Source organism: Coturnix japonica, chromosome 6 (genome assembly GCF_054131305.1).
Source record: "Coturnix japonica strain WE chromosome 6, WE-NBRP24, whole genome shotgun sequence".
In the NCBI taxonomy this organism is placed as follows: domain Eukaryota; kingdom Metazoa; phylum Chordata; class Aves; order Galliformes; family Phasianidae; genus Coturnix; species Coturnix japonica.
In genome coordinates, this window is record NC_140668.1 from 1,640,250 (window position 1) to 1,666,598 (window position 26,349).

Here is a 26,349-nt window from a genome sequence, read left to right on the forward strand (position 1 = left end):
GCCTGGGAACGAGATTATATAGAGTCCTGGTCCCATGACTTATCATTACCCCTGTTGTTCTCTGGGATATGTAGTCTTCTTCTGTGGACTGCACATTCAATAGAAGTATCCATACTTGACATGATGTTATGATGTGGAATACTGATAGCAAAATTACAAAATTACAAAACCATGACACAATGATGACAAGGAGGTGTGGGGAACAACCACTACTGATGTTTCAGAGAACAAAAATCGTACAGGGACTGCCCTCCTCCTGCCCTCATGTCCCCAGGAGAAACCAACACCGTTTATATAACAGTGCAAGTGGAGGAGTTCATTGTGGAGTGACGTTTCTTGGCACCCATTCAGGGCCAGCGTTACTGATGTCAGACTAACAGCAGCAACACGTTGTTCAGCACAAGTCCCCGAGTTCCTGGAACATGCTGCAAGGTCCAGGAAGGAAGATATTACTGCCCGGATAAGGTCAGGCTCACAGTGCAGGCAAGTGGCTCTTGGCAGGAGTCTGACTGCTATTGTTTTCACTTTTGATTTCTACCTTCGTCAGCAGAGCTTTTATTTTCTTCAGGGAAGATTCTACTACTGGAAGAAATGTCACAGTTTCTGTAGTTGCTGTAAAAATCACTGTAAATAAATAAATAAATAAATAAATCCTTAAAAGAGTATTAGAGGCAAGTGTGGGATTTTCAAGGCAAACACCTGACTCATTACCTTCTGCCACATGTAGTTAAACTAAACCTGGTACAAGTTTCCCCTCATTGACTGGACAGCAATTGAGACTGAAGAACCCTCTTCCACTCAAAGAAAACTTATGGACTTTCATGGTTCTAATCACTAAGCAGAACACACAGCTGGAAGGTAGGAATGAAAATACAATTACTAAAAATTAGCCAAGTTGCATACAGTGCTGCCAGACATGAAGGCAGGGCTGCTATGTCTGGCTCCATGGCTCACACTTCCTTTGGTTGTCACTGTCACTCCTTAAACCCACAGCCTGAAGGATGCGAAAGAGGCAGATGTGTTCAGAAATACTATAGACCAAATAAACCTTGCAAGCATAAACCATGTAGTTACAGTGGCATTACTCCCATTTGGAGTTTGAGTCTCTTCTGAGAGGCTTTCATTGTGTTGAGAAGTGCCTTCAAGGTCATTCAGTTCCTAAAGGAACATGACAAAATACCAAGCCATGAACTGTCAGCCATGGAATCAACTAAATCACCTCTCAGCAAGGCATTGAGAACACCAGCCAGGTATTTAGGATCATTTTACCTGCAGAGTAAAATTCTCAGTGGAGAACAGCTTCACCCATCAGAAGCTAATAGGTGGAAAAGCATCTATTCACACATACAGAACTGGTATGTTTGTTGGGAAGGTAGTATACTGATGGAATCGTACTAGATACATCACACTACCTGATGAGTCTCCACATCTAGCTCAGCATGTTTGATACTCACCAAGTCCAAGGCCTAAGGATAACAGGCTGTAGCTGATAGCAAGGGATGAGCTGGACAGAAAGCCTTCCTTATCAGACTAAGTCCTCAAAACAGAATCCACATTCCTTCAACCTATGGGTTGACCAACTAATGTTTGAAGAATTTTGCAGACGTGTGGACACGAAGGCTCTGCACACGGACTGCAATTAAGGAACTTGCTCTTTGACTACAAAGATGGCTTTTGTTTTGCTTCAAGCACACCAAATGAATTCAACACATCTTTTTATAAGCCAGCTCAGTCCTTTCACTGGAGACATCCTTTTCCAGTGTTAGCCAAGATTTGTCCCTTAACTCCAAGATGTCTTTTAAATAAACAAAAGGAGGAAGCGACCAACGTCAGGCAACACAGGAAACGTAGTGGATTATGACGATTACCTCCAATTCAGTGTTACTTCCTTTTGTCCTCAGCATCATCTTTCTCTGCCCTGCTCATTTTTGTAAAATCAGTTTGCTAATTTGCAAGGACGCATTGAATTTTACTCAGTTTCTTGTTATTTATCATACTCTTGATTTTGGCTCTTGGCAGGAAAAGCCGCTTTTCAAGAACACTGTGAACTGACACCTTATATGTATTTCAGTAGGACTCTCCATGTACTGAGGAACCATCTGACAGTCTTAAGACCAGCAGTCCGTACTGAGAGTACCTTCAAGCCTGAGAATTGTTCTTCTTTGTTGAGTACTTTTTTCTTTCCTTCAGTGAGAGAAAGGACATCTTTTGCAGAAATTACCACTTATCTCCTAGGAAACACTTTCTTTTCTACATCCGTACAGAGTGGGAAACCACAGGAATCTTAGCAGCCAGCCAAATGGCACACAGCAACTGGCACAGCCCTGTCCAAAACAATAACGGCTTGTGGTTCCCTTTTTCCTCTCCCAGACTTCTTCCAACATCTGAGAACGAAACTTCTCTCAAAATTAAGCTCTAATTAAGACCTAACAATCCACTGTAGAGTGTAACTTTATTAGGCTATGATTTCACCTTTGTAGTTTTTAGAAGGGTAGTGGGCCTTCTGTTTGATTTAAAGAACCCCTTTGTTACCAGTTCTTCTCTCTCCGATTTCTTCACCAGTGTAACCAGCACAGTCTTTGGTCAAATCCAGACCAAAACCAATGGCATCAAAACTGAAATAAAATCTGCTGTTGAAACAGAAAATTTGAATGCAATCCAAAAGTAAAAAATAATCTTAACATTGCTGCTGTCTACATGTTTAGGTAACCAAACTTCACAGCTGACAGTTTAAGCTGTCACACAGAACTTGGCTTCTGAGTAGTCTCCCTCCTGGCAGCACTGAATTGCAGTCTGAAATTCTAACCAGACCCGTAAGCAGACCATCCTTTGCCTACCTTGTTGAAGAAGAGTCAGTTCAACAATGCACAGCCTATCAACCTAATAGGGCTTTGTGCTGCCAGTTTTTGTCAGCAGTCTTTTCTGAAAGAGTCTGAAATCACCTTTCTCAGCTTCTCCAAGAATGCTCTAGCACCTACATCTATGTCAGCCTGTGAATAGAGATGCATTACCTTCTTTGAACTCTATACCAGAGCCCCCTGTCCTGATACTGCTTGAGTTTCCCATTATTCATAGTGAAATTACACAGCATGAAATGTCCAAAGTAAACCCAACAAAAACATACTTAGTAAAATGTAGAAACTTTAATTTACAAGCGAAACTACAACATATTCATAATAAAAAAAAAAAAACAACTGGTGACTAGACAAGTTACGCACAATTTGTAAAAACTGTTGAACATTGTTAAATAGGTCTGTACAACCAAAGATTTACAAAGTCCTTGTGCATTCTCTTCTTTTCAATGCACAACTGAACCTAAGGGTTCTGCTCGAATATTCCCTAAGTCAAGAGCTGAATCTGTCTCTTCATCGATCTCACCAATGACAGCACTGTAACAAAAAACAAGTTACCAATTGTTAAAATCCTCTGATGCAAACCTAGAAAGTGAAGACTTAGTTTTGTTTTTATTGCTTAAATTTAACTGTAGAGCTCTATCACTTAAATGCCAAATTCTCGTGGTAATCTCCCACCTCATTGTACCATTTCAGCAATCAGCTGACTCTACAGCTGTGCCTTTTCCACACTGATAAGCCTTTGTCTATTCAGGTTTTCCTTGACATATAACATTTCATACCTCTCGTTATTCTAACTTCTGCTCATTGTGCATTTTCCTACTGCAGCCCTCTGAAATTCAAGGCATACCAGGTATTTACGCAATGACACAATGATGCCTGCTGTTCTATTGTTCTTCCTAGTAATCCCTAGTATTTCTCCTTCCTGATGCATCAGTATTTACGAAGAACTAGACAGAAACAGGACAGGACTGAGTTCAAAAGTAAGACATCTCCACAAGGGTAGCAAGATTCCCATGATGATGAGCAGATCAGAATGCCAAGCGGCTTTCTCAGTTAACAGTGGATTACTGTGCTTTTATCAAGTCCAAATGTACTTGAATTTATAACTGTGTATGTTTACTGCCTTCCTGTGCCTGAAGTCTGCCTCTGATTTACACTTACAGATTGAGGCATAATCTGTATCAGAAGGAAAGATGCTCTTGTTTTTAATTTAGGAAGGAAAAAAGAAACAACAAAACCCACTAAAGATCATAAAAAATTGCACAACTTGCCAAAACCTCACTCATGTCAAAACCCATAAAGGGATCTATTTAATTCCTCATCCTAGGCTTACTGTATGGTGGAGTAATTAAGTTCACATGTTCATTTAGACTGAATAAACTGTATTGCTCTAAAGAAGCTTCATGAGCTATTCTGTGGGGCGGGGTGGCAGCCATATGTGGGGTGGAGGTGGGCTTATATGGGGCAGGGGGCCTTCTGTGGGGCAGGGGGAGCTTCTATGGGGTGGAGGGGTGGCCATATGTGGGGTGGGGGGAGTTATGGGGTGGGGGGGCATGTATGGGGCAGGGTGGCCTCCCCTCCGCTGCTGCTTCCCTCCCCCCATGCCCATTTAAGGCTGTCCACAGAAAAAGAAAGAAATAAAAAACTTGTGTCCTTTACTCCCGTTATCCCACATGATGTTCTGATGTGGAATAGCAACACCAACCAAATTACCAAACCACAACAGTTTGGAAGCAGATTTAAACTGGTAGAAGTTGGCAGTGTCTGCATTTCCATTCTCGTTCCCTTGCTGGACAGAGTTAGGGTGCCATGCATCCATTCCCCAGCCCTGGCTGTCTCCCGAACCATGAGAACAGCCTTTCCAAATTGTGAGAACAGCCTTTTCACAGAGCTGGAGTGGGTCCACGCTGAAGGACAAGACGCTTGCGGGCACGTAAGCTGAAGAACAGAATGCAGAGTCCACGGAAACTTGCCGCCCATCAACAATAAGAAAGAAGAATGGACTCCTGTTGTAGAAGATGGGAGAGTGAAACAGATGCCTCGGCTCAACAAAACACCAGTACGAGCTGGTTTGGACTACCCCCCACTAAAAGGTTGGAAGTTCACAGCAGGGTAGACTACTAGCCTTCATCCAATGACCACCCCATTTTTAGGACGCATGTTCAAGAGAGTCGGACAATATGTTAATAATTTCTCAGAATTCCAGCCCATTTCTGTGAAACGTAATGAATATGTAAATGTTCTGTCTGTAAATATGTACCTAGAGCTTTTCTTGGAGTGCGAGTCCTCTTGGAGGAGGAGATATCCCCCTCGCATCTGGCGCCATGACGAGCATAGCTGCTTTATAAGCTTACGTGGGTTATAGAGTTTGATTCCGCACGTCACTCCCTTCACTAATTAAGAGGACAAAGAACTTCTGGCACAGAAAGATGCCCACCTGCAAGGCCCAAATGTCATGCTTCTTCCTTCCTCGCTCTGCTTGGTAAAACTCAGCGTGGGGCTCATTTGGAAGGAAGGTTTGGTGTTTGGATTTCTCGGGCAGTCGTCACCTAAAGCCTGGAGTGCCTGCGTCAACTGTGGCGGTGCAACTCCCGCACCCCACATTCTCCCCCTTCTCTCAGGCCTCTCGGTGCACCTCTTCTCCTCAGACAAGAAGTGGAGGCTCTCCTCTTCCCTCGTCCCTGCTCGCTTCTGGGTAGCACGGGGCAATGGATCGGAACATCAGGGGATGCCCCCGTTGCATCCGACTCCTGGCTTTGCGCCCCATTGCCCAGGAACAGCCTCTCCCGACAGGAAGGGCTGAGATGGCTGTGCTCGTGCGGCCCGGAGAAGGCTCTGGGGAGACCTGATGGCGGCCTTCTCGTCCTCGGAGGGAGCTCACACACGGAGGGACCGCGACTTCTTACGCGCCCTGACAGTGTCCCAGCAGCGGACTCGTCGCCCTGCGCACACCAAGTCGGTCATCGCCGCGTCCTTATGTACAGAGTGCAGGCCGAGGCGCTCGGCGGCTTCCATAGAAGGACGCAGTGTTTCCCGACGAGGGCCCTGGCACACGCCGCCCCGAGCAGCAGCGGACACCGGGCGGCACCGCCGGACCACACGAACGCACGGCAGGCACAGGCTCCGGCCCTGCACGGCCTCCTGCACGCCCCTCCCCTCCGCCCCTCCTATTGGCCAGCCCTTCCCCGTTCGGCCATCTGATTGGTTTTCACTGCTGCCTATTATTGGCGCGCCCTTCATCCGGGCGCGTGGAGGCGGGACGTCGCTCGACGCGACGCGACGCGCCGCGCGGTGGATGGGGGTGAGCGTCACGTGACCCGGGGCCGCGGCGGTGCGGGGCTGAGGGGAGTGAGTGGTTGCGGGGCTGGCGGTGCGTTACGGGGCGTGGCGGGTCCCGTAGGGCTGGGAAGGGACTGCGAGGCGTTCCGATGGAGCTGCGGGTGCCTGGACGTGTTTGGGGTCCGCGTGGGGCTGGGAGGGGGGCGGGGAAGCGGGGGGTCTCGTGAGGCCGGGGGAGCGCGGGGCTGTTATGCGGGGCTGTTATGCGGGGTATTCCCCTGAGACTCGGGAGAAGGGGCCGGGGGTCTCCGTGCCCGACGGGGCTGTTCTCCCCGCGATTCCCCCTCCTCCCTTTCGTTCTGCTCTTGCAGACCATGGCTGCCCCTCTGTCCCCCACGGTGGTGCTGGGCGAGGCCTCGGAGAGCGACTCGGAGCCGGAGCCGGGGGGGACCGCAGCCGGGACCCGTGCGGTGGGGCTGAAGGTTCCTGGGGAGGCGTCGGAGACTGAGGAGGAGGAGGAAGAGGACGGCGTGTCCCGAGTGCCACTGCCGGGGGTGTCCCGGGGGGGCACCTCACTGCTGCAGCAGCGGCTGGGGGCGGGAGAGGGGCGGCTGCGGGGTGCGATGGCTGAGGCGCTGGGACGCGGTTTCAGTGGGGCTGCGCGGCTGCTGGAAGGCCTCGGGGGACCCCTGGGCCAAGCTCAAGCTGGGGCAGCTGCTACCGCACACTGCCTGTGCCTGGTGCGCCGTGATCTGCGTGCTGTGGCTGCCACCGTAGCCACCGTCACCACCTGCCGCCTGACATCTGTGGGGTGCTGTGAGAGTGAGGACCCCGGTGGGGCAGTGCTGGCAGCCGTGGGGAGCTCCTGGCTTCGTTGTCGCTGTGTTACTGCCGGTAACCTCCAGCGCTGTGTCCGGTGGACTTGAGGGTTGTGGTTGTGTCATGGTTTTGTAATTTTGTAATTTTGCTATCAGTATTCCACATCATAACATCATGTCAAGTATGGATACTTCTATTGAATGTGCAGTCCACAGAAGAAGACTACATATCCCAGAGAACAACAGGGGTAATGATAAGTCATGGGACCAGGACTCTATATAATCTCGTTCCCAGGCTGGAGTGCCCTCCTTCTTCTCTCGAACTTCTCGGAGAGTGGGAAGCGTTCCAGCCGTGTCGCCTAGAGTTCACAGTCGGCCTCTCGGTTTTCGGAGATTCTCTCTCTCTGTTTCGTTCGATTTGTTAGCCTTAATTATATTATATTGTGTTATCTTGTATTTCGATATCATATTTAGTAAAATAAGTTTTTCCTCCTTAGATTGTCGCTGTTTTATCCCACTCCCCTTTTCCCCCTCCTTTCCGGGCCCCGGGGGGGGGCCCGCGGGGTGGCTTCCCCTGTCACGGGCATAGGTAAATCTAAGTAACCCGTGGCAGGTTGTCACTGATGGCGTTCTTATTGTCGCTGCCTTTCTGGCGCAGTGTCCCCTTGAGTTGATGCTGCCATCAGCAGCACCGCTACTGATCACTCAGTGTCTCAGCAGTGTTCCTGTGTCTCGTGGCCTGTGGGGACCTTGGCCTCACAGTAACGCTGTCACCGAATGGAAGCTCCTGACAATTGCTTGGTCCAGAATTCTGTGGTTTTTGCCTGTTCAGGGGATCTGTGGGTTGTGGCACTGAATAAAGCCCTTTGGAGGCGCAGCTGCAGCAAGGACGTGACTTTCACTAGGTGGGAGGCAGTGTGTTCACCCGTGGCACCGTGCTCCCAGTGGTCAGAGCAAGGTCCCTTTTGTTGCCCCCCATGTCCCCAAGCTGTGGTTGTGTCTTTTCCTGCCGTATGAATGTCCCCGGCACCTGACCACTGTCCCCAAGCTGTGGCTACATCCTGTCACCCTGAGTGCCCCTTGGCCATGTCCTCAGCCTGCTATTAGCTCTGTGTGCCCCTCTGAGAACTTAAACCAGGAACAGTGAGAAGCACACATGACACACAATGGAGCCACGTGGGTCTATCACACTGCATCCTGCCTGGGCTCTCACCCTCTGTGGGATACTAGAGATACACCCTGGGTGCTAGTGGGCTTGTGGCATCAAAATGCCTGGGGCGGGCCCAGTGAGGGTCCTGGGGACTCCTGGTGTCTCCAGGAGGGTCCCAGATGTCCCCAGGGACTGACCTGAGGGGTAGTGGAAAACCAGGATGAAGGTTCACTTTCCTCATTCCCCTGTGTTGTGGCAAAGGGAAGAGGTTTTATGAAGGGCACTGTGGTGTTAGATTCCTTTCGTAAGGATTCTAGACCTCAGTTCCCTTCCTGTGTCCAAACCAGAATGAAAAATGGTATTAAATGGTATTCATCTTTTGAGGAAGAACCTCTGAGCACTTGTAACTGTCAGTGTTTTGATATTCTAGATAAGCTGTTCCATGAGGAGTGCTGGGTGATGCTGACTGATACCATCAATTGTGAGTATGCTCCTACAGAGGCTTCCCTCTGTGGGAGTGAGGAAACAAAATGTGGCCATTCAATACTGTAGCGTTACTACGAGGTTATTAGAGTGTAGGATTCTATGAGGATGTTAACTCCTGTGTTTGTAAGTTCTGTCGTTTCGGATACAGCTACAATGCACACTCCTAAGGGGGAAGTAGGAATGTGTTTATTGATGTTAGGTACCTATACTGTACTTCAGTATATAAGGGTGATATAACAAGACTGGAGATGGCAGGATACGCTTGGTTATTTTCCACATAGAAGGACTGGGTTAAACAGTCACCTACAGTTCACTCTCCTGCTGTGTCATGAGGATGAGAGCAGACCCCATTGCCGTCTGACCTCTTCAAACCACAGAGGTAAGGATCCTCAGCACAGCTGAATCCGCTCGTAGTCCCAGACGCGTTCAAGAGTTTGCGTCTAAGAGATCCTGTGTGCACAAAGATAAAACCTTAGCAAAGCTAAGAAAGCTCAAACCAAGCTGTTAGTTGCTTGCTAAGGATCCACATGAGCGAGGTATCTTGATATTAAGTTAGAAAGGATCTCTGTGTAGGTGTGACCTCAAGAGGCATCCCTGCTCAAGGGGAGAGCTTGTCCTGCAGCCTGCTGCTGTGCAGGAGAGCTTAAGAGGTGCTTGTGCTGCTCTGTTTTGGTGGTAAGATGATTGACTCACTGTCGTACTTTGTTTTTAGGCACATGCTCAAGTGGCCCTCAGTTTTCGAGGCAGAAGTCCGCTGTCAGTTCTTTCAGCCTCCCAGTCTGAGTCAGTTTTGTGATCCTTAATCTGATTTAGCTAGGAGTGTTGCTCGCCGTCTTCCTATGCCAGGCTGAGGGAGGAAGGGGGGAGAAAGGAAGAAAGAAAGGGTGAGGAAGGAGAACACCATCACACTGGCTTTGCTGGGAAGGAAGGCTGGTAAGAGCAGTGCTGCTGATCTGAGTCCCAGCTGGTTTTTACCCCCAGGAAATGCCCTGCAGGTGGGCTTGTGAGGGTGGGGGTTGAGCAGGGATTGCTGCGTTCCCTCACACCTCTCCTGCTGTTTCTCTTGTCCCAGCAGGCTCCAGTTTAATATGAGCCTGCAGCAGAGCAGCAAGTAGCCACGGCACATCCATCTCGGGCAGGGGCTAAGGGAAACAGCCAAAAGAGGGCAAGGAGCAAGAGATGACAGTGCAGGGGGAGAGTGAGGTGTCCTCAGCCAGCATTTGTGTGCTGGGAACAGAGAAGCCGCTGGGACTGGAGTTTCTCTCCAAGCTGTTTCCCTGGGCCTTGGCTGTGCTCAGCAAGGAGCGCTTGCAGGTGCCTGTGCCGTTTGCAGAGGTGGCCGTGTATTTCAGCAGAGAGGAGTGAGCGTTGCTGGACCCTGCACTGTGAGTACTATACCAGGACATGATGCTGGAGACGTACCAGTGCGTGGCCTTGCTGGGTGAGGGCTTTGCTACTGCTCCTTGTGGACCTGGAAGAGCTTTTCAGCCCTTCCTGGGGGTGGCCAAGAGCACCAGCAAGAAGGGATGAGGATTTTCTATTTTGCTTCAACTAATATGCCACAGGAAGACGACCACATTAACCCACCTGTATTTGTTGTTGTTGTTTATCTACAGCATGAAGCATTTCACTTGGAAAGTCTCTGCTGCCACTCATCGTACAACAGACTTAAAGCACAGCACTTGGCACCTAGCAGTGCTGTGAAGGGTTGGAAAGGCAGCGCACCATTGTGCTGAGGGCCAAGAGACGGTTCAGACAACAGAAGCATTTGTCCACATTTCTGACATGAAGGCTGTCGCCTCCCGATCCGGCGACAAATCAAGGCTGCTGTGTGAAAGTACCGTGCCTCCGCACACGGGAACGGACGGGACTCACACACAGCGTGTAACACCGAATGTACCAGCTTAATGCCACGCCACAAACCTACCCAATGCCCAACAGAGGGGACCAGTCAATGCTGCTCATCAGCCATCAACCCCGGATGCTGGAGAAGGCAGACCATGTTGTGGTGCTGGAGCATGACACCATGGCTGAGATGGGGACACCCACCAAACTGAGGACCCGCGGTGGACCCTACAGCCGGCTGCTGCAGCACTGAGGACCGCAGGGCAGCTGGAGTGGGATGCGATGGGACATGGGGAGCTGTGGCTGTCTCCGCTCCCCGCTGCAGGATGGGAAGAGTGGGATGCTCTGGGATTTGTATGGAATAAAGTGGAGATGTTTTGTAGAGGAGCAGGTTGGGATGTGGGGTGTGGGCAGCTCAGCCTCAGTGCATGGTTGGTTATGGAAGCTGGGTGTCTGCCCTCAGAATGTGGCTGTGGCAGCACTGTGGGTTATGGGGGGGAAGCACAGCTCAGCCCAATACTGGATGAACTTTCCAGTCATGTCTTCATGCCAAAGTGGTGCAGATAGCACAGGGAGTGCAAAGGGGAGGAGGAGAGCAGCAGTGTGAAATGGAGCAATGGGCAAAGAGTGTGGGGTGGGGGGAGGAGGGATGAGGGGAGGTCCCCTCATCCACCGCAAAACCAAGCACGGCACAGAGCAGAATGCAGGCAGGTTGAGCACAGAACAGCCCAACACTGTATTTCACAAGAAGCAGCACAGGCAAAGCATAACAGCATAGGAAGCAGAGGGAGATGTGAGAGGTAGAGGGGATGGGGCTGTGTTCATCACCGACCCCAAATGCTCGTGTGGCCAGTTGGCCCCTTGCAGGCTGAAGCACAGCACTTAGAGGGTTTGGTTACTTCCTGTGTGAAGAAGAAGAGATGGTGTCCCATAGGGCCACGTCCACATCCCAACCCTCAGCTCCCTGCAGAGTCCCAGCCCAGCCCTGGTGCAGCACCACAAGGAGCACAAGGAGCACAGGGACCCCTTCCAACCCCCAGCCCCACACCGCAGCTGTGCTCGAGTTGCTGGTTCCACCTTCCTGGCCTGTAAGGTAAGAAGAGCCATTGTCTCAGCCCAGGTTGTAGGAGGGAGGCAAGGTTCTTTGATATACGTATACCTGGTGTGAGATTAAGAAACAACGGTTCAAACATTGGTCCGACCAGTTTATTACAAGACATTATTAGGGAGATGGTGGGGAAGGGGAGGACGGACGCTATTATGGTGTAGGGTGATGGGGAAGGGAATGCAGTAAAAATATGAAATAGAAGCAGGGAGTCTCTGTAGGAAGCAAGAGGGAGATATTCACCACCATGGATCCATCGAGGTTTGTAGTTCAGTCATTGGTCTTCAGTAGTGGTGGGTCGTCAGGCGTTGTTCTGTTAATGGTGACCACGATGACAATTTCCAATGGTAGCACCAACTTATTTATATGTCCAAAGTGGTCAAGTCAGCTCGCTTTGGAGTGACAGCTCAAATCCAAAGTAGTTGAGTCAGCTCTCCTTGGAATGGAAGCTTCTGGCTCTGGGATCTTAGCAGAAATTCCTTTGTTCCCATCTTCTGAGCCTTGCCAGCAGATAAGAGGGAGCAGGGATACCCATCCGCATCCTGTTTTTCACAGGGCACGATGGCTTCATTACCCAGTTTTCCCACACCAAGCTGGAGCTATTTAGTCCCGGGCCAGATCTTCCGCTCATAAACAGTCCTGAGCACTCTTCTGGAGGCAAACAGCTCTGAGGGAAGGTGCTTTCAAATATTCAAATACCCACAAAGTGATATTGATTGTCACACAGTAGCACCCATTACTTGCCACTTCAATAAATCATTGAGAGTCTTCTCACAGGAAACACCTCAGGAAGCAAGCTTGGAGCAAGAAAACAAGGAAGGACTCTCACAGCCATGAGCCCCAGCCCTGTTCTTGCTGTGGGGCATGGAGCAGCTCCGAACACCAGGAAGGTGAACCCTGGGAGAAAGCAGGGACCCCAATGCTGCCCTGGCACCGGGCAGAGGTGGGGGACAGCGCTGCCCTCATCACTCACTGGGCGTCGCATTGTAGCCTTTCTCCTTCTTCCCTGCAGACAGAGAGATGCATCAGCACAGGTTCACATCACAGCCAGGCTGAGGGCTCCTGAGGGAGCCTCAAATCCCCCACAGCCCCCACTGTCCTCCTACACCCCTCCACTTTTACCTGCATGGCGTCTGTAGATGATGAATCCAACGCCAGCCATGATGGCAATGGCCACAACGGCAACAACCACCCCCACCACGTTGGGCACCAGGCTGGACTGTGACCGCTCTGGAGGAAGGCAGGGCTGTCAGCAGGGGAAGGGGCAGCCCAGAGCCCCCCAGCCCCACGTCCCCTCACTCACCCCATGAGTAGAGGCTGGGCTGGGGCAGGCTGGCGTGCTCCACGCAGCACTGGTACTTGTCCCCGTCCCCTGGCAGCGCGTCGATGGTGACTCAGGTGTGGTAGGTGCCGTAGCTGTTGGGCACGATGTCCCCCGAGTGGGTGTCCTGGCCCAGCACCACGCTGTCCTTCACCCAGCTGACGGTGATGGGCTGTGGGTAGAAGCCGTGAGCGTGGCAGGACAAGGTCAGGATCCCGTCGGCCTTCTTCCCCCACACTCACACCTCAGGTTGCTCTGAAGGTGGGCGGCAGTGAGGGCCGGGCTGAGCTCCCCACACTGAGCCCCCGCCCCACCTGCAGCCTCACACCGCAGCCTCCCCCTCACCTGTCCTCCCCAGCTCTGCCTTCCCGTTCTCTACATGTCTCCGCAGCCACTGCACACAGGTTTCCTCCAGGTAATGTTTCCGTCTCTCAGCATAACCAGGTTGTAGTGCACGAAGATTTCGCCATCCACGTACACCACTTCAAAGAACCAGGGCAGTCCGGGGCCAGGATCCGTCATCCCTGTTTCAAAGTACCGCATGGAGTGGAGCTCTGCAGGGTCGGAGCGCGGCGACCCCCCCTTTTTTATTAATTAGCAAGCTACTGCCTATAGAATAACAACACTACTTATATTAATAACATAACCATTATAACTCAATCAAGGCCTCGATTGACAATACTCTAGAAGTGAAAAAAGAGACAAGTCAAACACAGCATAACAACATTACTGTTAAACCTACTAAAAAGAACAAACACGTTTGCTCTGCAACCTAAGTTTCTGCAACCTGGAAATAAATCCACGAGGGTCCCATTGTGTTCACCTGTAACTAGTTAGGAAAAGTCTTCAACTTTCATATACTCTGATATATTGATTTTTAAAATTTGTGCAACAAATGCTTTTAGGATGCTCATAACCATGCCTTTGGGCTAATAATTGATCACTGAACTGTATGAAGTTTCATGTCAAATAGAACCAGTTCTAGAGGACAAATGTGCTGGAGTATCACTAGGGGCATTATTACTTACTGACCCTTGACATTCTTCAATGTATTTATTTTGTATTCCTTATTTTTGGAGATAACAAAATCCCACATATGGTCAACTATTTCTCGCCATTTGGCTACAGTGAACATCAGTGCCACCTCCTGAAGGTGTCCACTCATATGAGCCCATTTTACCGGCTCGTATATGCATTTAGGAGATATCTGCTCCGCTCTCTTAGAGAGAATACATTTGAGCAGTTCCTCCACAGCTTCCCACAACATCGTGGATGGCAGAGAACGGGATGGTACCCTGATACCAGCTACCGCAACACTTACATGCTAGAGGAAGATGAACACATTTACCCAGCTGTATTTGTTGTTGTTTATCCACAGCATGAAGTATCTCACTTGGAAAGTCTCTGCTGCCACTCATTGTACAACAGACTTAAAGCACAGCACTTGGCACCTAGCAGAGCCATGAGGGGTTGGAAAGGCAGCGCACCATTGTGCTGAGGGCCAAGAGAGAAGGTTGAGACAATAGCAGCATTTGTCCACATTTCTGAAATGAACGCACTTCTAAAGTATTGCTTTCATGAAGAAAAATCCCTCAGTCTTCTGCAGACACTCTGGGCTCACACTTTGGAGTCCACTCCCTTCTTCCAGGCAGCAATGGTCTGGAAGAGGGATCAGGAGGGTCCCTTGGGAACGGTTAGTAGGATCTGGGGGGCGGGGGGGAGGGGTCAATTGGGTGAAGTCTGAGGTGGTCACAGGCTCTGAGGGGTTACGGGGGTCCCTGGGGAGGCGGACCCACAACGTCCTTTATGGGGCTCAGATGGGGTCGGGGGGGTCGGCAGGATCTCACCGTGCTGCGGGGCGGGGCGGGACCCGGCAGGAGTTCATAGCGACCGGCACAGCCCAACTCCAACAGCGCCAGGGGGAGGTGCAGCGGGCCGGGGGGGGGCAGCGCTATGGGGGGAGAAAGAGCAAAATAACACAGAGGAGAATCAGAGCCCCATAGAACAGTGCAGCCCCTCCAGGCCCCACAGAGGCCCATACACAGGCTCCACAGGCCCCACAGGTCGTCACAACACCCACAGGGCCCACAGACCCGCCCCCTCCCCATTACAACCCTCCCTTCCCCATTACAGACCCCCCTCCAGCGCCCCCCCCCCCCTTCATTATAGCCCCCATCCCCACCGATCCGCTCCAGCTCCATCCCGCAGCTCCGCCGGACGCTGATCCCGGAAGCGGAACCCTAACCCTAACCCCATCCTAACCCTACCCTAACCCTACCCTAACCCTACCCTAACCCTACCCTAACCCTACCATAACCCTACCCTAACCCTATCCCCCCCCCCCCCCCCCCCATTGACCTGAATGCCGTTTCCCCGCAGAAAAAGGCGCTGCTGGCACTAAAGAAGCAGCAGAGTAACACCGGGCCCGGCAGTCAGGGGGGCATCAAGCGCTGTGAGTCGGGGTGGGGGGGCCCAAAGGGGAGGGGGGAAGCTTGGGGCCTAGCAAGGCCATAGGGATGCAGGGGGGGGGATGTGGTGGAGGGAAGTGTGGTTAATGTGGGGTTAATGTGGGGTTAATGGTATTTTGAGGGTGTTGGGGGGTTGGGGGTTGTTTTTATTTGGGGAGGGGTGAGGTTGTATCCCCCTCACTCCCCATAAACACACACACATTGCAGCCATGTCGGACCAACCCCCTGTGGACACTGCCACGGCCACGGAGCAGGCCAAGCTGCTGGTGAAATCCGGAGCCATCAGTGCCATCAAGGCTGAGACCAAGAACTCAGGCTTCAAACGGTCCTGCACACTTGGAGGGGAAGCTGAAGGTGAGGGGTGTGAAGGTGAACCCCTCCAAAAAGCCCCCCTAGAGCCGAAGTGCCCCTAGAGCCCCACACAGACCCACGGAGCTCACCCCAAATCTTACAGAAACATCCCTAAAACATCACGGTTCCACAAAAACTCCTCCAAAATGCCACAAATTCCATAAAAAATCCCAGATCTCACTAAGAATTCCAGAAAAATAGCCCCCAGAACGCCACAAATACAGCAGAAAGGCCCTAAAATGCCACAAAACACTCAAAAACTATCCAAATCCTCCCAAGCCACCTCATATCACCTCCCTTTTGTCTTACATTCCCTTTATTTCCAGCCAGATCCCACCCCAAATAGCCTAACAACCCCTGTGCTTGACCTAATCCTACCCAACCTCTCCATTTTTCTCAAACCCTCTCAAAATTCCCCCAGTTACCCCTCTTCCTTTACCTCTTTATTCTTTATACTCCTCCCAGGATCCTGAGAAGGGCCCAGCCCCCACCTTCCAGCCTTTCCAGCTCAGCGTTTCAGCTGATGATGACACCCCTGAGGTACTGCGGGGGGCAGGGAGGCACAGTTATTAAAGGAGGTGCAGGGGGGGCAGGATCCCCAACATGGGGATCCCATTGTAACCTCCCACACCCCTGCAGTCACGGCGACCCCAGAGAAAATCACTCTATGAGAGGTGAGTGCCACCCCCTCCCATTCTTTATTGCCCCCACCTCATTATTTGTGGTTCCTATCCCTTTATTTTCTTCTCCCCCTATATTTGAGCCCTCTCTCTTTGTTTATTTTGCTCCTCCCATTTTTTAACCCCAGTTTCGTCGACAGCCCGCGCAAGTGGGCAGGGCTAAAGGGCAGGGGGCGGGGCTAATGGGTGTGGGTGTGGTCATGGAGTCAATGGTGGGGGTGGGGGATGGGATTGGGTGTGGCTGGGGCAAAGCTAATGCGGGTGGGTGTGGTCATGGTTGGGCCCCGTTAATTGGGGAATGGGCTAAAGGGGATGGGATGGGCAGAGGGGCAGGGGGCGTGCACAAAGCTGTGGGTGGGTCAGTGATGTGTGGGTGCATCTGTTGTGGGGTGGTGCTGAATGGGGTGGAAGCTGTGCTGACCTCACCCCCCCACAGCTGTGCCTTTGTCACCTACGAGAAGATGGAATCAGCTGACCAGGCCTTGGCCGAGGTGGGTGCTGTGTGGGAGCTGTGGGCGGATACAAGGGCTGCTCCCAAGTGCTGACCCCTCTCCCAACCCCACAGCTGAACGGCGCCGTGGTGCAGGACATGCAGCTCCGTGTCAGCATCGCCCGCAAGCAGCCGCTGCTCGATGCCGCCACTGGGAAATCACTGTGGGGATCCCTGGGTGAGCTGGGGGGCTCAGGGGGGGCACAGGGACGGTGTGGGGGTGCCAGCAGTGCGGAGTGCCTGCCCCCATCCTGTGCCCCAACAGCCGTGAAGAACAGTGCCAAGGGCTCACACCGCGACAAGCGGGCGCAGGTGGTGTACAATGAGGACCTCTTTGGGGGGCAATAAAGGTTTAGTGCACACAGCAGTGGTGTGGCAGGGTGACAATGGGACAGTGTGAGAACAGGGATGGGGGAACTGTGGGACACGGGGAGCTGCAATGGGGGAGGCTGAGTGGTGACCAGCTGCACACACACCTGTAACTGAACTGCCAGCCTCACCTGGCTGTGGTGCTGAGCATGCTGGGCTGCCTGGCCCTGCTCTCAGCAGCACTGTGTCCTCCCTCCCAGCCCCCACAATTCCACTGATACAGATATGTCTGATAGAGAGATTCACACTGCATGGAATGTGCCACGGCCAATAGCAACTGAAAATAGCGAATAGCGTCCTCCAGCAGGGCCAGGGCTGCACTGTGCCCACAGCAGGACTGGGATGGCTGCACTCTGAACTGAGACAAGCGAAGCGCACACGTGTTGGCTTCCAGAAATCATCAGCACAGCACCGCGCTCTGCCAGCAAACAGCACTGGAAGTCCAGAAAAAGGGAAAGGGGGGAATAACGCAGCTGCGGCGTGCAGCTCCCGCTTCTCACACTGCTGCTGCATCACTGCTGATAAGTGGAAAGCAGGGGGCACCCCCCATCCTTGGTGGCAAATTTGGTCCAAAACACCAGAATAATGCTGCTCCCTCCCACCCCCACACTGTCATTAAGTTATCTTAAAGGATTCAAGTCAAAAACAAAAGCATACACCAACAAAACTCAAGAGCTGGCAGAACTCCATGGTAGACATAGGGACTGCCCAAGAAATGGGAGCACCGAAGAAGCTTCCAGCTGCACCCAACGCTGAGCATGGCCAAGGGAGGAGGAAGGAAGGAGCTTGAGGTTGAAGCCTTCGCAGCGTCACTGAATCAATTGCGAGGCACTGCAGCACACAGATGGACGTCCTTCTGGGCTGTCACAGAACTGCTTTGTTCTCTTGCTGTTGAAAGGAGCCAACCATGAGCAGGGAATGGATGCACAGGACCTCAACTCTGACCAGCAGGAAAACTCAGGACAATGGAATGTAGTCTGCCAATCTTTTACCAGTTCAGCTGTGCTTTAAGACTCATTGTGAAGCCTTTTAAAATATTTATTTATATATATATACTACAAGACTACTCAGATATACTATCAATCATCTCAGAAAGTTCAAGATGGAGTTCATCCACGTCCTTCTCCAGCTCCAAGTCATATTGTCCTTCCATTTCCTCTAAGAATTCCGAGATGAACTTTTCGAGGTCATCTTCTTCTACAGCCTTGGTGAGCAGGCTGACCTCCGGCAGGGCTGGAGCAGCAGTCTGGAAAGAAGGAAGACAAAGTCAATGATTGCTCAGGAGATCCTTCCTCTGCAGCACTTCTCCTTCAGCACTGCTGAGCCTTAACCCAACATGTGGGCCAAGGGGCTCCTGAAGGACGTTAACAGTAAGCCTGACCAGAACAGCACTGACACTTCCTCCCCTCCTTACCAAAGCTGCTATTTTAGCTTTTTTAGCTGGAGGCTCCTCTTCTTCAGTGCTTCTCGGAGGATTCACAGCTGCCACAGCAGAAGTAGAGATCTCAGCAGCCTTCCGCTTCCTTGCTCGCTTCGTGGGGGTGCTGGCTTTGCCATCCCAAGGCTTCACACACACGTTGCCCTTGGCTACAGGAAGAAGAGAGAGCTGGTACAATTGTGCCTTGAGAGGAGTCCAGGTTGCCCTGTCATTCCCACAGCTCTTCTCCACAGTTAAATACATCTGGCCAGCAAAATTACATTGCTCTTTCCACAAATCTCAGCAATATCTTCCACAGTTAGTGCTGCATACCAACAGTCCGACCAAAGGAACAAAGAAACTGCACAGCTACACCATATTATAACCCAGACAAGGGAAACAGCCATACAGCAGGAGAAAGCAATACATGGTCCCTCTAGAGAAAGGAAAAAGCAGGAGCTACAGACAAGAGTGTGCAACCAGACGCTGTGCAAGCCACAACAGACCCACAAAATACATCCAGGGGTTTATCACACAGGTAAGTCTGCAGCTCGGTGCCACTGTCTGTCCCTCGTTCTCAAGCTGAAGTCTGGCTGGAAGGAACACAAGTGAACTAAGAAAATAAGCATTTCCCTTTCTAGCACTAAGCAAAGGCACGCACCCACCATGAGCACTCAGGTCCCTTTACTTCCGAGGACCACCTCACACTCAACACTCATTCATAGTTCTCTGCTCCTGAGGTTGGGCTGATGGTTTCCCTGGCAATGCTGTTGCCCACCGTGCTGAGATTTCACTTAGGCCTTTGCAAGCTGATAAGCTGACCATGAAGGGTGGATTCAGGACTGCTAAGCTCTGCACTTTTACCTTTGACTGTTTCTTCAGCAGCAGCCGGCACAGCAGCCACTTCCTTCTTCAGCTTCTCCGGTTGTCTCAGCTGCAGCTTCTCCTTTATTGCCCCCTCAAGGCTCTTTGCTTGAGCTCTAGAATCTGGTGTACTCTGATCCCAGGGCTAAAAAGAAATAAAGTAAGTGCAAAATCAGAACAAACACCAGGGGGAGTGTATGAAGGAAATCACATTGGAGATATTGCAAAAACGGCTGCACCTGGAACAGTACATTCCTGTCACTTGGGTCACTGACCCTTTCATAAATGCCTGCATATAACAAGATCCATGCTTTGCTGTGAAAACACTGTTTCAAACGTGTGCAATTAACAAAGCAAGCTCATTTAAATCAGCACAGTACTGGAGTTGTTACCTACCACATTCTATCTGAGCAACAGAAAGTCATTCCTGTTCCCCTACACAGCATCCACCCACAGTCTGATTTCTCTGAACACGAAGCCGTCGTGGCCTTTTTGTATCCAGTGCCCCCCACGTTAACCTCACAAGTTGTACCTGGTGCCAGCAGGGTTACTGCCTCACTGCCAGATACAATCAGATCAATTCTGAGTTTGAGGTGTGCAAAGCTGACTGGGAAAGCCATTGAAAGTACCAGGATTGTGAAACATGGCTGCAGCTCTTCACCAAAGGCAGGAAGGTAGGAATGCACTCATGATGGTGGCACATGGTGAGCAGTGAGACATGAGAACATGTGAAGAAATTGTGTCAATGTGTCCATCTTCAGAAGGGACTCACCTCTGCGGGTGCAGAGACAGCTTTGGGAGCAGCCCTACTCCATTCCACAGTCTTTTTCTCTTCTCTTCCAGGTGCTTTAAAACAAGGAAAAAGAAAATCACTTGGTCAACAGCAAGCATAGAAAGAAACCTGAGTGCCAGTGTTTCCTCCATGTGCTTATTTCCTCACATTCAATAACAAAGCACAGACAGAGGCGGCATCACGCAGTCCATGCAGTATCCAAGCTCTTCCCTCCTTCACATGCTGTCTCATCACAAAGCCTTTCACCTCCCCAATGAATAATTCACCCCCCTGACCTTTCTGACAGAGGTTGGCCCCCATGTTGAGGAGTCAATTCATGCTTTTCAAATACATTTACATATCGAACTAAGCAACACACGCCAAAGATGAAGGCAACCTTGGCATCAACACACAGAACATGCCACACCAAAAACATGGCAGAAAAAAAAAATGTACAAGAGAAACTGAACTACAAAACCTCACAGCGAATGAATTTTCCAGAATGAAGCAGGCAGACACCACGGATTCAATGGAAAAACACATGGATGGACATCCTGGCACTTCCTGCCTTTGCATGTTGTAAGAAACAGCCCAGGCAATTCTAAGCAAACTCCATTTGCTTGACAGGGGAAGCACTTCGGCAGAGCAGACAGTGAAGCTCCTCCTTACCTGCTGGCTTTGCGACCTGCTGCATCCGCAGGGCTTTCTCCTGCTTGATTTCTTCCAAAGTTTTAATATGAATTTCTTCCAATCTCTTGATTTTACGCCGTGGCTCTTCCAGTTTCACGTTACCCGGCCCAGGTGGAAGGAAAATTCTCTTGTTCTTGCATTTACCCTCAGCTCTCTTGTCAGTAAGAAGCTCTTCTACTTTTTGCTTCTCTTCCTCCAGTCCTTTGTGTTTCCTTTCAGCCAGGGCTTCCGAGTAGGTTTTAATGTGAAGTGCAGGACAAGGCCTCACCCTGGAGCTGGGATCCTCCACCTTACAGCACCCTTCTGCCTGGGGGGCAGCTGGGGTTTCTCCTCGCTGATTTGCTCTTTCAAGACGGATCTCTTCCAGAGTCTTGACATGGATCTCCCCTGCTGGCTTGGCACCGTTCTCTGCCATCATCAAGAAAGGAGAAGCATAATGATTAAATGAGAGTCCAACGAGAGCTTAAGTTTCCAGATTTGTCATAATATTACAGAATATACGTGTTCCCAACAACAACGCTCCTGAGAAAGAATAAGCAGAAAGCCTAGAGAATCTGTGCAGCAAACACCAATGACCATTTACCTCTCCTTGGTGCTCTGTCAATCTTGATCTTCTTCCCCAGCCTTTCTGCAAGGCTGCGTTTCAGCGGAAGGCCACTGACATCAGCTACAGAGAGAAAACAACAACATTCCTAAGATAATTCCTTTGGAGAAATATTTTTACAAGTCAACCACAAACTTTGGTTTCTCCAAGTGTATGTTCTCAAATTCACCTTCCAGCTGCTACACTTGTGTGCCACGTGGAGTCATCACAGACCCATGACACACTTTCCTCCCTCCTGCTTCAGCAGTGCCCTCCCATTTACGTGGAGGCAGCCAAACAGCAGCTCACAAGCAGCCCTTACCTACAGAGGATTCCTGTTTTCCAGGTTTATCAGCAATATTCAGTCGAATCACAGGCACCTCCCCTAAAACAAAGAAAAACAAACTGCTTATTTCACAGAAACCAACAGAATTACTGACCTGTGAGCTCATTTCCCACCCAAAACAAAGACACCACTTTGACAGCTCTGACAGAAAATAATATTGCAACTGTAATGCACTCAGGGTAAGTCCCAATTGTAATTTATCCATTCCACTTAGGAGCCACCAAATGGAAACAAAGGTACTCATCATTACCCTGCTTTGCAGACAGCGTCACAGTTCTGACCAGTGTCCGCACATTCTCCTTCTTAGGCACAGGAACAGTCTGAGATTGGAGCTGGTGAGCAGGAGCTCCTGAAGGTCCTTCTGATCCAAGTGAACAAACAGACAGTGTTTACAACAAGAAAAAGAAAAGCCACTGCCAACAACAAAAACAAACCTGACAGAACCGTCACAAAGACCAAAGCGCATTTGTTACTCACTACTGTCCAATGTGCAACAACCACTGCACAGCTCTATTCCCCAACATAATGCCAGCTATCTGAGTATTATCAGAAGGATAACAAAGTAGGGCATATGAACTCACCACTTTGTTGTTCGGTTTTATCCTTTTGTTTCTTCAGTCTGATTTCTTCAAGTGTTTTTATTCCAAAATTCAGACTGTTATCTGGGAACACAGAGCAGTGAATGAGACTGAAGGACAGAGGCACACGCTGAGGACCACAGCTCTGCAAACTGCCTCCTGCTCAGAAGCATGCAGAACAAACCCTGTCAGCTCTCCCCACAGCTAAGAGCACCATGGACCTGATGTCTGTCTGCTGCCCTCCTTTCATCCTTCTGGATATTAAAAGTAGGCTTTATCCCTTACTTTATCCCATCCACATGACATTAGATTCCACTATCAGCAAATGTGGCTTTCACCACTGGTTGGAAAGATGCACATACAGGCACTTAAACTCCATGCTGTGGCCTCGTCGTGCTCTAATGCTGTAAACAAAGGAGTTTACCTTCCTAATCTCAAAGGCACATGAAGATACGAGGTAGGAACAAGATCATGGAAATAGCCGAGTCCATTCAGCAACCCTATGTTCTGTTGTGTTTGTACAATAAATTGCTTTGGAGTTAATTGGCAAGTGCTTCTGATTAATCCTGGAATACCTTGTTTGGTATCAGCATTAGATTTCCTGATGGAAATGATCCGCGATCCATGATGGTTTTCTTTAGCTGGTTGCTGGACTGGTGTTTTTATTTCTTCTCCCGTCTTAGAAAGCTGGTCTGTACAAGGAAAGAAAAAATCAGTCTCTTCAGTTATGCGGTAGGAATTCAATCAGATTTCTCACATTTATGTAGCTCATACAATGACACTTCAGCCCACAGTTTATATTTTTACGTACAAATGGAAATGAATACAGATGGGTTCTTTATTTAAACAGCTACACTTACCTGGTAAACCCATAGAAGCAGCCTAAGTGAATAGAGTAACTACTAGAGAACCAGGAAATCAACCACACTCACCATCACATTTGTCACTATGTGCAGAACTGATGACAACGGGAGGATGTGTCGGGCTTGGGACATTCTCTGAGTTTTCCACTTCCATCACTTCTAATGACTGTGGAAAGGGATCGGAGTGCACAGAAAGCTTGCTCTGCTGCACTGTTATCTGAGCTGCCCTCGGATTGTCACCTGCAGACTCTGGTGGACTCGGCAGAGTAGCTACAGGAAGAAAAGGATCAATTTAAAACTTTGATCCTAACCTTACAACCACTGCACAAAGATGGCAGGCAAGGCTGAAAACCCACACAGATAAATGCTGAGTCTCCAGTTGCCCATCCAACTGGCTACTGGGTGAACAAAGAAATCCCCCCCTACACAACATTCACCCAGTAAAAGCTTAAATTCAGGAAAACAACCTGCAAGGCAAAGGCCACAGGAGCAAAAAGAAGCTGAGCATGCAAGAAAAAATTGAAATATCAGAAGCACACAAAGTTGAGCTGTGCTCCTATCTATCATCTTCCCAGCTTTCTTCTCTTCATTCAATCAGTCTCTCAGGAGCAGTTGTTTCAAAACATTGCCCTCCTCAACAGTGGTCAAACTCTAGTAACATCACCCTGACTCAGCACGGAGCCCCTGGGCTGCACAGCTGCAAGCCCTCCAATGGAGCCCCTCCTTCAACACCACGAGTGACAGCAGTGAGTAACCCCAACACATTTGTCTGACCGCTGCAGGTCTTCAAGCTCACCCACCTGGACAACCTCAGCAAAGACAGCGATCTTCCAAGCCTTGCAGTTCACTTCTCCTGTAGGCTGAACAAACACTGAATCCGTCAATTAAGAATAATGGGGTAGGAAGAATTTTCCTCCTCACTTTGCCAATGTCAAATTCTGTACGTTGGAATTTCTGGTCTTCAAGGTTTCTTCACCTATGAAGAAAACACTAAAACCTTCCCCTGTCTTTGTTACCTGTACAGCAAAAGCATGCCAGTGCGTATCGATACACAAATCCACACACATGTGCCTGAATGCTGTAACTCAGCACTGCATGGAGCTGCAGCACGTTCTGCTCAGCCGCAACAAGGGTTTGGGTTGGTTTTTTTTAATTTTCTGATGTAGAAATCAAATATTTTGGCATTTTACGTTTGTTTTGTTGTTTGTTTTTTTTTTTTTTTAAGGTATCAAATGCAGTAAAACCTACAACCAGGACAGACAGAAGATCAAATTCAAGTGATTCGGAACTCTTTCATTAAAGTGCTGCACATTTCTGCGCTAAGCATTTCCTACAGTCAGTAAGGAAAGGCTGGAACATTTTACTCACACAAACACTAGTGAATTTTCCAAAAAATAATTTTTTTTTTCATGGAATTTTTCCAAATCTAAACTAAAGAGAGGTGAAGTCGGGTTCTCAAGTTAGTTGCTGGACTGACTGCATGACAAAGGGAACAAAAACAGCAGTTAAGGACAAAGTTTCCTTCCCTCCTATAATACTGATAGAAATGCTGCCTTTTTACCTTTAGTACCTTCACAACAGATTCCTCTCTGGCAGATTCCTACGATCCTAAAGACCTCAATGCTGCTCAGCACAGACACCGGGCACCAACTGCCACTGGACTCTGCACCGTGGAACACGCACACAGCTCAGCACTTTTGTTCTCACAATTGGAAGGGTTCTAGAATCTAGAACCGCCCCATCAGATACTTGTGACCTCCCTGACTCCAGCCCTGGTGCACGCAGGCACCACCTGCCCAATACCCAACATGTCCCCCCTCTTTATCATCTGCAGCCCCTGTAAAGGTTCCTCCACGTACTCCTTGTTACTCCAAAGGTGATTCGCACCTTTAAGGCTATTCCGCAAATGAATCAAACATTAAACATATGCGAAAAACAATTAAGCTGTCATAATAACATACCAAAGTGATGCAGCTGTAGTGCCTACAATCCTGAAAGCACACAACAGCAATCTGCTTAACAATTGTGAAATGCTGTATGGCAACACTTAGTCAACTTGTAGAGAACAGTGCATTCAAGTACAAGATAACAGCACAGTACACAATGGAGTTACAACTTTTCCAAGTTCAGTGTAACACTATTGTACAGAATCTTCGTGGCATTCCAGTTCTGTCCAGTGTGCATTATAATGTCACACTCCATAACCAAATAACAAGACAAAAACATATTGGCTGTGCAGAATCATTCTGAATGTCCACTACTGGGGGATTATCCAGGAACAAGGTCTCCCCCGCTCACGAACTATCAGTCCGGCATGAAGGCTGGATTCCCAGTTCGGACCTTCAGGCACATTGGGAGCAAAGCAGTCTCATGTGCCATTACCAGCAGCCGCTGCCCAGTGCTGACGTCAAATCACTGGCTGCACTGGAGACATTAACCAAGGAGACATTGACCAAAACCGGTGCTGAGATGTTCGGATCCTCATGGTGCACAGGATGGCTCGTCGTTTGGTGCCGGCTTAACCCAACGTGCCGGCAGCCAGCAGGGCCCACTTGGGGTCCCGACACAGGCGTATCCCCTGCCCATGACGAGGAGCGGCATAGGGTCTGGGAGCCATGGCCCTGCGTCAGGTCTGATCAGGACCTGACCTATTGGTGTCCATTCGGTCAGCTGATGGTCTCCCATCCGATTCTCTCACGCAGGAGGAGAGCGTGTGGGCACAGCTCAGGCCCCTCCAGCCCTCCCCCCTCTTTAAGCGCACAAAGACGCCCCCTCAAGGTCTGATGTGCACACTCCATAGTAGCCTGGCAGGTGCTGTTTCCAGGAATGCTGAAGATATGCTTAATGCCCCAAGCTGTGCACCAGCGTCCAAAACATGCACTTCTATATCCTGGGTCATTGTCAGTCTTTAACTCATGAGGTGCACCCATGACAGCGATGGCCATGCACAACGCTTTTATGTAATGCATGGCGGTCTGTCCAGATTGTGCCACAGCCCAGAGAAAACCACTGCATGTGT

At 50.0% G+C, this 26,349-nt stretch overlaps 3 protein-coding genes, 2 long non-coding RNA genes and 1 pseudogene across 10 annotated transcripts; 3 read left to right on the top strand and 3 right to left on the bottom strand.

The window, feature by feature from the left end:
- Positions 1-194: 194 nt before the first annotated feature.
- Positions 195-1,699, bottom strand: LOC146760214 (uncharacterized). Its single transcript, XR_014947346.1, has 2 exons — positions 1,455-1,699; positions 195-624 (listed from the first exon to the last, which is right to left on the bottom strand). It is a non-coding gene; the product is annotated as an uncharacterized LOC146760214 (long non-coding RNA).
- Positions 1,700-3,121: 1,422 nt separating this feature from the next.
- LOC146760215 (uncharacterized) lies at positions 3,122-5,986 on the bottom strand. The gene is made up of 3 exons (XM_085550732.1): positions 5,293-5,986; positions 4,561-4,861; positions 3,122-3,389 (listed from the first exon to the last, which is right to left on the bottom strand). Exons 1-3 carry the CDS (start codon positions 5,457-5,459, stop codon positions 3,375-3,377), a joined length of 483 nt encoding a protein of 160 aa, XP_085406858.1. The 5' UTR covers positions 5,460-5,986; the 3' UTR covers positions 3,122-3,374.
- An 87-nt stretch (positions 5,987-6,073) lies between these two features.
- On the top strand, positions 6,074-7,448 carry LOC146760216 (uncharacterized). Of its 3 annotated transcripts, none has more exons than XM_085550729.1 (2): positions 6,074-6,156; positions 6,506-7,448. In XM_085550729.1, exons 1-2 carry the CDS (start codon positions 6,151-6,153, stop codon positions 7,058-7,060), a joined length of 561 nt encoding a protein of 186 aa, XP_085406855.1. In that variant the 5' UTR covers positions 6,074-6,150; the 3' UTR covers positions 7,061-7,448. The 3 variants fall into 3 exon arrangements, with proteins under 3 accessions (XP_085406855.1, XP_085406857.1, XP_085406856.1); XM_085550731.1 differs by having other exon boundaries at positions 6,130-6,203; XM_085550730.1 differs by having other exon boundaries at positions 6,136-6,225.
- Positions 7,449-7,731: 283 nt separating this feature from the next.
- LOC146760217 (uncharacterized) lies at positions 7,732-10,338 on the top strand. Its single transcript, XR_014947345.1, has 3 exons — positions 7,732-7,857; positions 8,533-8,583; positions 10,205-10,338. It is a non-coding gene; the product is annotated as an uncharacterized LOC146760217 (long non-coding RNA).
- A 1,287-nt stretch (positions 10,339-11,625) lies between these two features.
- Positions 11,626-15,106, bottom strand: LOC146760218 (superkiller complex protein 2-like). 3 transcript variants are annotated; one of them, XR_014947335.1, is made up of 7 exons: positions 15,042-15,106; positions 14,707-14,810; positions 14,181-14,353; positions 13,205-13,383; positions 12,842-13,031; positions 12,661-12,768; positions 11,626-12,544 (listed from the first exon to the last, which is right to left on the bottom strand). XR_014947335.1 is itself a non-coding variant. In XM_085550733.1 (4 exons), the coding sequence occupies exons 1-3, from the start codon at positions 15,058-15,060 to the stop codon at positions 14,249-14,251; spliced, it is 228 nt and encodes a 75-aa protein (XP_085406859.1). In that variant the 5' UTR covers positions 15,061-15,106; the 3' UTR covers positions 13,245-13,383; positions 14,208-14,248. The 3 variants fall into 3 exon arrangements, 1 of the variants encoding a protein (XP_085406859.1); XR_014947336.1 differs by lacking the exon at positions 14,181-14,353; XM_085550733.1 differs by lacking the exons at positions 11,626-12,544; positions 12,661-12,768; positions 12,842-13,031 and having other exon boundaries at positions 13,245-13,383; positions 14,208-14,353.
- A 90-nt stretch (positions 15,107-15,196) lies between these two features.
- LOC146760219 (negative elongation factor E-like) lies at positions 15,197-17,212 on the top strand (annotated as a pseudogene). Its single transcript, XR_014947651.1, has 7 exons — positions 15,197-15,311; positions 15,535-15,681; positions 16,144-16,218; positions 16,318-16,352; positions 16,795-16,849; positions 16,924-17,026; positions 17,114-17,212. The product of XR_014947651.1 is annotated as a negative elongation factor E-like (transcript).
- The last annotated feature ends 9,137 nt before the right edge of the window (positions 17,213-26,349 follow it).

Excerpts from the sequence above, each read along its gene's own strand:
- LOC146760218 (XM_085550733.1), bottom strand. Across the intron at positions 14,354-14,706 it reads CCGCCCCGCCCCGCAGCACG|CACAATGGTGCGCTGCCTTT; the intron begins GTGAGATCCTGC and ends CTTGGCCCTCAG.
- LOC146760215 (XM_085550732.1), bottom strand. The coding sequence starts at position 5,459 with ATGTGGGGTGCGGGAGTTGCACCGCCACAGTTGACGCAGGCACTCCAG. Across the intron at positions 4,862-5,292 it reads ATGACATTTGGGCCTTGCAG|GAGTCCATTCTTCTTTCTTA; the intron begins GTGGGCATCTTT and ends CTTCTACAACAG.